General features: G+C 42.4%; 1 protein-coding gene across 1 annotated transcript in view; it reads left to right on the forward strand.

Moving 5' to 3' along the window:
* The window catches only part of AQR (aquarius intron-binding spliceosomal factor), a 127166-nt gene that overhangs the window by 21662 nt on the left and 93408 nt on the right, over positions 1-12096 (forward strand). The window contains exons 7-10 of the mRNA XM_040411358.1: positions 2150-2218; positions 2333-2433; positions 2611-2687; positions 11803-11867. Coding sequence (XP_040267292.1) covers positions 2150-2218; positions 2333-2433; positions 2611-2687; positions 11803-11867 — 312 coding nt within the window. The remainder of the gene's footprint in view (positions 1-2149; positions 2219-2332; positions 2434-2610; positions 2688-11802; positions 11868-12096) is intronic.

A 12096-nucleotide genomic window follows, 5' to 3' on the forward strand; every position in this document is an offset into this window, starting at 1 on the left:
AAATGGATAGAACATGTCCTATTCTTGTCTGTTTTCCAGACAAGGATAGGATTGCTACAGGAGGTTAAAAAAAAAAATGGTGGCATGCATTCGGCTTGGATCCGTGTTTGCAGGTCTACAATTTGCACACCACAAAACGGATACAGTTGTGTGCATGAGGCCTTGTAAGAGTAGATGCTCCAGAACATATAATGTATGTATGTTCCGCGATCTCACTCAAAAACGCAACCCTCGATTTGAACGAAGCTTGGTATACACATCCCTTGCTACCTGGAAAGAAATCTTGTGGGGGTCACAGCTCTCTATGACGTACCGTTTCTGAGATATTACCAAATAATGACCTGCATTAGCCAATAGAAGCCTGCAAGTCTTTCTCTTCATATCCCAACTGCCATACACACGGTCACATGTCCCTTATCAGCCAATAGAAGCTCGCAGGCCCTCCACATACACACAGTTTTACTCCAGGTTTCCATAACAACCCAGCCATTTTTCTTCACTGCTGTAGGCCCGTTTTAGGCTAGGGCTACACAACGACATGTGTCGCGCGACTATAAGTCGCATGACACATAGGGCACAACTACACTGCTACATGTGACATGCTGCGACACGACAGTTGAAAAATGTCGCATGACACGTTGTCATGTAGCCCTAGCATTAAAGGGGCAGGCCTCTGTGGAGGTCACTGTTAAAAGAGCGGACACTGTGGAGGTCACTGTTAAGGGGGCAGGGGCAACTATTAAAGGGGCAACTCCTGTGGAGGTCACTGTAAAGGGAGTGGCGGGCTGTTAAACTCACTCTTAGGGTCCATTCACACGTCCTCATCCATTCCGCAATTTTGCGTAACGGGTGCGGACCCATTCATTTTCTATAGGGACGGAATGGATGCGGACAGCACACAGTGTGCTATCCGCATTTTCGGAGCGCGGCCCCGATCTTCGGCTTCGCGGCTCTGCAAAAGATAGAACATGTCCTATTCTTGTCCGCAAACTGCCGTAATGAAGATACATGTGTTGGGGCAGCTGTCTCGCCCCCTTTCCGCCTTTGCCACGCCCCCTTTCTGAAAAGTGGCAATGACAGAGTAAAGGTGAGAGATGTGTCAATTAGCTTGCAACTTTTTAGTGCCACTTTTCAGATGCAGACTAAATGATAAATCTCCCCCCATGACTCACATTACTTTCAAGTCTTGTCAGAGGTATATGTTGTGGGAATTTCCCATATACTTCTGATACAAGGGTCCGATATCCCACTCTGTAAGCATAAAGTGGCGTACGCCTTGCATAGGAGGGTACATAAAAAATTTAAGCTAATTTTTTTTTGCTGGATGCAACATAGAAAAGCACGATCGACTTTTCTTTTCTATACAATAAAAGAAGGGGCTTATGGATACTAGTGATGTGTATGCTGGGAGCTTTCTAGGTCCATATGATTAGCATCAAAATCAGGTCTAATCTCACTTTTAACTCTTAAAGGCTTTGTACACCTTCAGAGGCATTTTTTATGATTGTATTTTACTCATTTTTGACTAAAAAGAATTTTTTCAATTGGCCTTTATTAAAAATATTAAGCTGTTCTGTTACAAGGGTTAACTTATTTTTTTTTCTAGCTGTGACTGGTACTTTCACTTTGTGCTGTCATCTAATAAACCTGATCTCTAAACTACTGAGAGGTCATAAACACTTATTTAAGCCACATTCTTATCAGTAAGGTAAGAACTGAGCTATAATGAGTGTTTAGGAGGTCACAAAGCAGAGATAAGGAGTCTGTCTGCTCCTGTTCTGACAGAAAAGAGAATATCCACAGGCTGCTACTACAGCATCTCGGCTCTGTACAGAAAAAGGGCTCCATATTTTTAATAAAGACCAATTTAAAACATTTTTTTTTGCTCAAAATGAGTACAATGCAATAATGAAACCAAATTGGCCCCAAAGGTGTGTACATAGCCCTAAACATAGACCATTGTGAAAAGTGGGGAGGATCATGAAATGACTTTTGTACGCCACAAAACTGACATCTGATTTCATAAATGACCCCCAGAAAGTTTATAAGTGACCCTACACTTAAGTTTACCTGAAAGACATCAAATTTTGTAGGATTCAGCACTGTTGAATAGGATGTTTTCTGATAACCTGATGTGTCTTTTTTGCAGGAAGTTGACTTAATCCGTGGACAGATCCAGCAACTGATATCCCTACCTATGTGGATCTGCCTGCGGCCTGTAAGTTTTAGGGACAATCACCATTTGCTGCCCTTTTCCGTTATTTTTGCACGGACTCGCTTCAGAATATGTGTCATTTACTAACGTGCTACTGCTAACCTCTTACATCCGTAGACTCGACTGGAACAGGAATTGAAGAAAACTCCAAAGCTGAAAAAGTTCTGGAACCTTATAAAGAAAACTGATGAGAAAATGGATGAAAAGGCTCGTGCACTGTACGTGATCATAGCTGCACATCATGATGCTCTTGATTAGGCTTGCTGCTGCCTTTTTAGTGTGTGATCTGTAGGTTGGGTGGTAGTGCTGCGGGTATACAGTATGCACATACACTGAAGGCTCTTTCACCTCTCCATGCTTTATTCACAATGCTCTTTTTGCTATCAAAATTGCAGAGCCACCCAGGAAAAGAAATTTTTATGGCATCTTATACAGAGGTTCCTGTCTGTCCTTCAGTCAATCCCAGCAACAGGTTTGTGTCTGTTTTTATGCTGCGTGGTCATTGTACATCAGGTGTTTAGTCCTATTGTAGAGTATACTTTCCATCAAAAACTTGACTCTGCCCCTATATGCTTATGTGCAGGAATTGTACATCATATTTCTGTAGTAAGTTCAGTTATTTTTGCTCCAGACCTCTCTAATCTTACACTATCTAACATTGTAAGAAATGGCCAGAGGAAGAGAAGGCGCTCATAGGGTAAATGCTGTTTAATAAAAAAATATTATGGAAATCAAATTGCCAGGTAAGCCAGGATACAGACTGCCATAAATGGCAGCATGTATTCTGCTGACTGATTCAAAGACAGCCATCACATCTAAAACAATTTCCATGTAATCCCCACCTCTCCATTATAGCTCCTCGGTCCATATCAGTCCTACATTGTCCCCACTTTGTTCCCTCACACCCTCCCCTCGCTTCCCTCATAACCGCATCCATTCCATTCCATCCTCCCCACCTCCCCTCCTCTGGCCACTACAGCTGACGCTCCTTGGCTCCACCCACCCACACACTCCTTCTGGCCGCCCCACCAATCGGAACCAGTCGAACCCATTAGCGTGTCATAGCCCCGCCCACTCCACTCCTCATATCACTCCCCTCTTCAGCTTGCTTTACCACCACACCGCCGAACCTACGCACCACGTGCAGGGACCAGGCAGCAGCGCTCCAGCTCATCCATTTGCTGCAGCGCTTCAGTTACCAATACGCATTCTCTATTCCCCCACCGCAGGTCGGATCCATCTTGTCCACACATTACACTGCAGTTATCCCCACCTCAACCACATTCCTCCCACCGCAGACATACAGCTCCTTTCTCCTTACCCTCTTCTACTCAATCCAGCTCTCGCCTGCAACTCCTGACACCAGTTGATCTCTTCCTGGTGAACACACTACCACACACTCCTAATATAGGGGGGTTGGGGTACAGCGCAGATCAGGTCCCCCATACAAGACCCGAACCCATCAAAGAATAATTCACCATCTGGTTCTTGTGTTGCCAACCCCACAATTGGGTTACATAATAGGTTTCAACAAGCTAGCAACCACATTTCCATGTAAACACATGAATGTATTGACGCTATTGTTAATTTACAATTTATATCAACGACGAGTGACGTAGTGTGTTATCATGAAGTCACCTAGTTATCTATTCATTTGATTATTTAATCATTTATTTATTTATTTATTCATTTGAGTGGGAAACCGTCCACCTTTTTATGTAACAAAAGGTTATTTCTGTCATTTATCCTGTTATTTATTAGTTTATTTATCTACCCTTTATTTTACCAATTATTTATGAATTATTTATTCAATGAATTAATTATCTACACAAATATTTAGTGGTCCTTTTATTATGATATACCCATCACTGGTTTTAATACATCACTTATATTTGTTATATAATATATTACTGATATCTGTACCTTTTACTATTTATGTGTTTTGTATAGACTTGAAAAAGGGGTCCTTTGAACCCCGAAACGCGTTGTCCTACAATAAATCTGATTGTACCCAAACATCCGGTTGTGATATGCGCCTTGTGTCCACGTGCTCACTAGACCACTGAAGTCCAGAGGAGCCCTATTACTATCTAACACTGGACATGGAGCGATGCAGACACATACTGGGAAGGACAGTAGCAAGTACAATCTGTTATTCTAGTAATGGTACCCGTGCACAATCCTTCCTGGCAGGGGACGATTGCTTTGGCAGCTGTCCTGCCTAGCCTGCAGTTGCATCTCTCCATGCCTCCGTTTCAGATTCTGGGAATAAGACCAGATGTTTTACTATTGGGGTTGGTCTGTCACATCACAACCAGGTCTTCTGTGCAGTCAGTTGCAGCTAGCTTTCACGGTGTAGGCATCCTTGACGGCATGCCTGCGCTTTGTGAAATGTGATCTGCCACCATTGTCCTAAATTAGTCTCTCTGTAATCTTCTAAATCATCTGACCTCTGCAGTCATCGGCCCAACTGTCATGTATGTAAGAATGGCATATCACTGTGGCCTGGGCTCATGATCACTTCCCATCCAGTGGACGGGATCCACGGCACTGGAACGGCAGGACCTTACAGTTCACAACTAGTTAGTTGTCTTACACAATTTCTTCTCACAGCCTTCTCCACCTTAGCATAGTGTTTTTTGGTCCCAATAAAAAGAAAGACGGTCCAGCTTCACTGAAAAATACTTGAGGCTTTATTTGATCCCGTGCAGATAAAAACCAACATACAGCAATGCAGAAAATCGACCGGTTTCGGATCACTATAGATGTGGATCCTTAGTCATGATGTGCATCAGTAGGAGGTGAAGTCGAGACTAAATAGTGAACCACTGAGAACAGGTGATCACAATCAGGTACAGGACACACCTCCTGATGACATCCTCCACAGATAAAGTGCATAACAATTACAACATGCCAAAAAAGACATAGAAAGTAAGATAAAATTTACAAAATGCAATAAAAAAGAACTAAAAATATTAGTAATGTAGGATAGTATCATGACGCCTGTTCAATCCTGACGGTATCCGTGAGCCTAATTTGAAAATCCAAAAGCACTCACGATTGAGCAACTTTTTCTTGTGATCACCGCCTCTGCTTGGTCTGTTAACCCTCTCCACTCCTTGTACTGACATGCTATCTGTATTACCATTATGAACCGCAGCGAAATGCAAACTTGCGGCGGAAACATTTTTTACTTTAGCATGGGGTACATCAGAGATATGACGGCAAATTCGAACTTTTAAGCAGTTTGATGTGCACCCGACGTACTATTCGAACTTTTAAGCAGTTTGATGTGCACCCGACGTACTGTAGATTACACAGAGAACATGTTATGCAATATACCACATATGTGGTGTTGCAATTAATGTATTGCTGAATAGTGTGAGTGGTGTGATTGCTTGTAGACAGAATATGCGGGCCCATCCTCATATGTGAGCAACATGTGCATTTTTTATGTCCACATTTAAAATTACCTATGTGTCTCAGCCAGGTAGGCTGGGACCCAGGTTTATCCTGGTAAAGAGAGGGGCTCACCATATTGGCTAAAGTAGCAGCACGTTGGGCAACACATTTAACACCGCTTTTTACAACATCACCCCAGACTTGGTCATATTTGAGAAGATGAAAATGTCTTTTGACAATGTTACATATTTGTGAGTATTCACAGCTATACCTCGTGGAAAAAATCACTTGCTTCTCTTTATGACCAAGTTTGGGCTTATTGTTTGGGAAAATTAGATTATCCCGAGACATAGTGGAGACCATATTTTTGGATCGGTTTAAAAGTCTGCTGGGATAATTCCTCGCTAGGAGACGGGTGGTAACAGTATTCATTTCTTCAATACGGGTTTCACTAGAGGAGCAATTGCGCAAAGCGCGAATATATTCACCCCTGGGGATGTTGTGGACAGTATGTGCAGGATGACAGGATCCCGCATGCAGGATGGTATTTCCTGCGGTTACTTTTCTATACGTGCGACTCTGTACACGGCCAACCCCCACGTCCCCCACCAAACACAAATCCAAAAAGGATATTAGGGTCTTGTGCGAATTTAGAGAAAAACGTAAGTTGCAATTATTGGCATTGAGAAAGGATCCGAATGATGGTACGGCCGCCACATCGCCCGACCAAACAAAGAGCAGGTCATCGATGTAGCGACCGTACCACCGGACGGATCCACTCCATGGGTTGGAATCAGAGAAAAGAAAATGGTGTTCCCACCATGCCATATAACTGTTTGCAAGCGATGGTGAGAAACGGGCCCCCATAGAGACTCCTCTGCATTGGAGAAAAAACCTCCCATTAAACATAAAATAATTGTGCTGCATAAGAAATAATACAACTTTGCAGAGGAAATCTCTAAAGGGTAATGAGAAATTGGAATAAAGACTCAAAAACCAACCCAAGGAGATGATGGCGAGATCCTGGGGGATAGCCGTGTACAGAGAAGCGACATCAGCAGAGATCCAAGAAAGATCAGAGGACCACTGGAAGGAATGGAAGGCCTGTAAGACCGAGGCAGTGTCCCGCAGAAAACCAGGAATACACTGTACCAGTGGCTGCAACATACTGTCCACCCAGGATGACAGATTCTCTGAAAAAGACCCAATACCCGAAACTATAGGGCGCATAGGAGGGGGGAATCCCTCTTTATGTATCTTGGGGAGGGAATGGAAGATGGGGACCACTGGATAAGAGACAAAAATATAGTCAAATTGTTTTTGGTCCAAGTATCCACTATCCAGTCCCTCCTCCAAGATACTCCTCAAAAGGGTTTGAAAAGAAGCGGTGGGATCCTGTTTCAACCCGGTATAAGTGGCGGAATCAGAGAGCATAAGCTCATTTTGTGCAGCATACACGAGTCTATCCAGGATAACCACCGCTCCCCCTTTATCAGCCTTTCTCACAATTATGTCAGACATACTTTTCAATTCTTTTTAACGCTCTGCGTTCACTGGCCATAAGATTATTTTTACTGTCATTTGTATCCCTGCTCTGAAACACCCTATCAAGTTCAACCAAATCACGTTCTACATTATCCTGGAATTGATCAAGAGCGGGGGTGCGTGACTGAATGGGATAAAAATCTCTGTTGTAGGTGCGAAAATTATTCGCAAAGTCACTGTGCACCTGCGGCTCTGGATCAATCCCAGAGAGAAAGCGCATAGTCTGCATAGAGGCAATGTGTGATAATTCCTGAAAGGAAAAAGAAGACATCTGATCAACAGAAAAATTTGACTGAGTTGTATCAACCTCTGCAGAACCTATACCAACATTATCTATATCAGAAAAGTGCTTTTTAATGGTAAGATTGCGTGCAAAACGGTTGACATCAAGTAAGGTACGATATACAGTGGGGGAAATAATTATTTGACCCCTCACTGATTTTGTAAGTTTGTCCAATGACAAAGAAATGAAAAGTCTCAGAACAGTATCATTTCAATGGTAGGTTTATTGTAACAGTGGCAGATAGCACATCAAAAGGAAAATCGACAAAATAACTTTAAATAAAAGATAGCAACTGATTTGCATTTCATTGAGTGAAATAAGTATTTGAACCCTCTAACAAAAAAAGACTTAATACTTGGTGGAAAAACCCTTGTTTGCAAGCACAGAGGTCAAACGTTTCTTGTAATTGATGACCAAGTTTGCGCACATTTTAGGAGGAATGTTGGTCCACTCCTCTTTGCAGATCATCTCTAAATCCCTAAGGTTTCGAGGCTGTCTCTGTGCAACTCTGAGCTTGAGCTCCCTCCATAGGTTTTCGATTGGATTAAGGTCCGGAGACTGACTAGGCCACTCCATGACCTTAATGTGCTTCTTCTTGAGCCACTCCTTTGTTGCCTTTGCTGTATGTTTTGGGTCATTGTCGTGCTGGAACACCCATCCACGACCCATTTTCAGTTTCCTGGCAGAGGGAAGGAGGTTGTCGCTCAGGATTTCACGATACATGGCTCCGTCCATTTTCCCGTTTATGCGAATAAGTTGTCCTGTGCCCTTAGCAGAAAAACACCCCCAAAGCAAAATGTTTCCACCCCCATGCTTGACGGTGGGGACGGTGTTTTGGGGGTCATAGGCAGCATTTTTCTTCCTCCAAACACAGCGAGTTGAGTTAATGCCAAAGAGCTCTATTTTGGTCTCATCAGACCACAGCACCTTCTCCCAGTCACTCTCTGAATCATTCAGGTGTTCATTGGCAAACTTCAGACGGGCCTGCACATGTGCCTTCCTGAGCAGGGGGACCTTGCGAGCCCTGCAGGATTTTAATCCATTGCGGTGTAATGTGTTTCCAATGGTTTTCTTGGTGACTGTGGTCCCTGCTAATTTGAGGTCATTAACTAACTCCTCCCGTGTAGTTCTAGGATGCTTTTTCACCTTTCTCAGAACCATTGACACCCCACGAGGTGAGATCTTGCGTGGAGCCCCAGAGCGAGGTCGATTGATGGTCATTTTGTGCTCCTTCCATTTTCGAACAATCGCACAAACAGTTGTCACCTTCTCTCCCAGCTTCTTGCTAATGGTTTTGTAGCCCATTCCAGCCTTGTGCAGGTCTACAATTTTGTCTCTGACATCCTTGGACAGCTCTTTGGTCTTTCCCATGTTGGAGAGTTTGGAGTCTGCTTGATTGATTGATTCTGTGGACAGGTGTCTTTTATACAGGTGACTAGTTAAGACAGGTGTCCTTAATGAGGGTGACTAATTGAGTAGAAGTGTCTAACCACTCTGTGGGAGCCAGAACTCTTAATGGTTGGTAGGGGTTCAAATACTTATTTCACTCAATGAAATGCAAATCAGTTGCTATCTTTTATTTAAAGTTTTTTTTTCGATTTTCCTTTTGATGTGCTATCTGCCACTGTTACAATAAACCTACCATTGAAATGATACTGTTCTGAGACTTTTCATTTCTTTGTCATTGGACAAACTTACAAAATCAGTGAGGGGTCAAATAATTATTTCCCCCACTGTACATCAAAGTGCACTGTGGGAGAAAAAGATAAACCTTTGGCAAGTACATTAATTTGCAATTGTGAGAAGACCTTAGCTGATAGGTTAATAACTTGAATGTTGTTTAAGTCTTTCTGTGGCGTGACGGATAGCGACCTCCTCCTTGCATGCTTCCGCCCTGCACGGCGTTTTTTGCCGGCCTTATAATAGCATTTGTATTGGGATTGGTGTCATGTGCAGTGCCCGAATGATTAGCAGAGGATAACACAGATGATTCTGGGGCGGAATCAGAGGATTCAGCGTCAGTGGAGCTAAAAGCCACTTTATTACCTCTATTCTTTTTGTAGTACTGGCGTCGTTTCATAATAGAGCGAGGTGTATAGGTACGCATATCAGTCCAATTATACACATTATTAGACTTATAATCCTGCAAGTCACGGTTGTATTTTTCTTGTTTGATGTGAGTCAAACTGTCCTCCATTGTATTTAAACTCTTTTGGAGTTTCTGATCCAGTTCTATGAATGTCTTGGTATTAGCCAGAGGGGTTATCAATTCCTGTGTAACCTTAATTTCCTCACGCAAAGTGGATAGTGATTGTTCCTCATAAGAAATAATAAGTTCCATAAGTTTAAATGAACAGTCAGATAAAATGAGTTGCCACTTGCTAGTGAAGTCATCAGAGTAGACGGTAGTGGGTATTTTTCATAGGCGCAAGCCGCGCGGTATCATCTGTTTGTCCATCTACTGTCCACAACATCCCCAGGGGTGAATATATTCGCGCTTTGCGCAATTGCTCCTCTAGTGAAACCCGTATTGAAGAAATGAATACTGTTACCACCCGTCTCCTAGCCAGGAATTATCCCAGCAGACTTTTAAACCGATCCAAAAATATGGTCTCCACTATGTCTCGGGATAATCTAATTTTCCCAAACAATAAGCCCAAACTTGGTCATAAAGAGAAGCAAGTGATTTTTTCCACGAGGTATAGCTGTGAATACTCACAAATATGTAACATTGTCAAAAGACATTTTCATCTTCTCAAATATGACCAAGTCTGGGGTGATGTTGTAAAAAGCGGTGTTAAATGTGTTGCCCAACGTGCTGCTACTTTAGCCAATATGGTGAGCCCCTCTCTTTACCAGGATAAACCTGGGTCCCAGCCTACCTGGCTGAGACACATAGGTAATTTTAAATGTGGACATAAAAAATGCACATGTTGCTCACATATGAGGATGGGCCCGCATATTCTGTCTACAAGCAATCACACCACTCACACTATTCAGCAATACATTAATTGCAACACCACATATGTGGTATATTGCATAACATGTTCTCTGTGTAATCTACAGTACGTCGGGTGCACATCAAACTGCTTAAAAGTTCGAATAGTACGTCGGGTGCACATCAAACTGCTTAAAAGTTCGAATTTGCCGTCATATCTCTGATGTACCCCATGCTAAAGTAAAAAATGTTTCCGCCGCAAGTTTGCATTTCGCTGCGGTTCATAATGGTAATACAGATAGCATGTCAGTACAAGGAGTGGAGAGGGTTAACAGACCAAGCAGAGGCGGTGATCACAAGAAAAAGTTGCTCAATCGTGAGTGCTTTTGGATTTTCAAATTAGGCTCACGGATACCGTCAGGATTGAACAGGCGTCATGATACTATCCTACATTACTAATATTTTTAGTTCTTTTTTATTGCATTTTGTAAATTTTATCTTACTTTCTATGTCTTTTTTGGCATGTTGTAATTGTTATGCACTTTATCTGTGGAGGATGTCATCAGGAGGTGTGTCCTGTACCTGATTGTGATCACCTGTTCTCAGTGGTTCACTATTTAGTCTCGACTTCACCTCCTACTGATGCACATCATGACTAAGGATCCACATCTATAGTGATCCGAAACCGGTCGATTTTCTGCATTGCTGTATGTTGGTTTTTATCTGCACGGGATCAAATAAAGCCTCAAGTATTTTTCAGTGAAGCTGGACCGTCTTTCTTTTTATTGGGATCCGTTGTGCGCCTAAGGTTCAGGGCGAGGTCCGGGCTCCTGGCTTCCTGTGGATGAGCGCGACATCTCCTAGTGTTGCTCCATAATGTTTTTTGGTCAGACCGCTCCTTTAAGCTAAATACATTACCAGCAGTACAGGCGGCTCTGATGACGATATCTGCTAATCGTTATTCTGGAGTGTGAGCTCAGAGCATTGTCTGGACCAGGTACAATTGTGTTCTCTTTAGCGGAGAGCAGAACAAGGTCTGTAGGGTTTTCAGCCTCTGGATGTAGATGAATATATACTTATCCACCGGAAATATTGGAGGGTCACAGAAACTTTTATATAGTGACCTAAGCTTTTTTTTTTTGCATGGGATGTTATTTACAACCAAAAAACGTGTAGAAAATTTCCACCTTTACGTTTTGAGTCCACAGTGCACAAAAGGTAGAAATCTGCAGTAGCAACGTGGGCCAAATTACGCTGCAAATTTTATTCCACAGTTTGTGGGTCTCATTCACATTGCTGGTACAGTAAATCACATGCATTTTAGTTGCTGATCAGTATAGGGTTGTATACAGAGATTATTTAGCTTCACGAGGGTGTTGTATATGCTGTTCATGACGGAGATTTCTGTTTATTCTCTAGGTTCCGTCTCCATGGAGAAAGTACATTACTGTGAGCGTTTCATAGAACTCATGATTGACCTAGAGGTACAGTGTGATGAGCTTTTTTTTTTTTTTTTTAACACTTTATTAATCATCCAACAATACGCGTTATATAAAAATATCATTATTAACATTTATCATATTTTTCTTTAAAGAGCTTCTGTCACCCCGAAAACATTTTTCATTTTTGGGCATATTAAATCCTTATTGGACGACTATTCAATATATAGGGCTCTTACTTTGTTCTGTGGCTTCGTTTCATAAAAAATCGATC

Source organism: Bufo bufo, chromosome 11 (genome assembly GCF_905171765.1).
Source record: "Bufo bufo chromosome 11, aBufBuf1.1, whole genome shotgun sequence".
Lineage (NCBI taxonomy): Eukaryota > Metazoa > Chordata > Amphibia > Anura > Bufonidae > Bufo > Bufo bufo.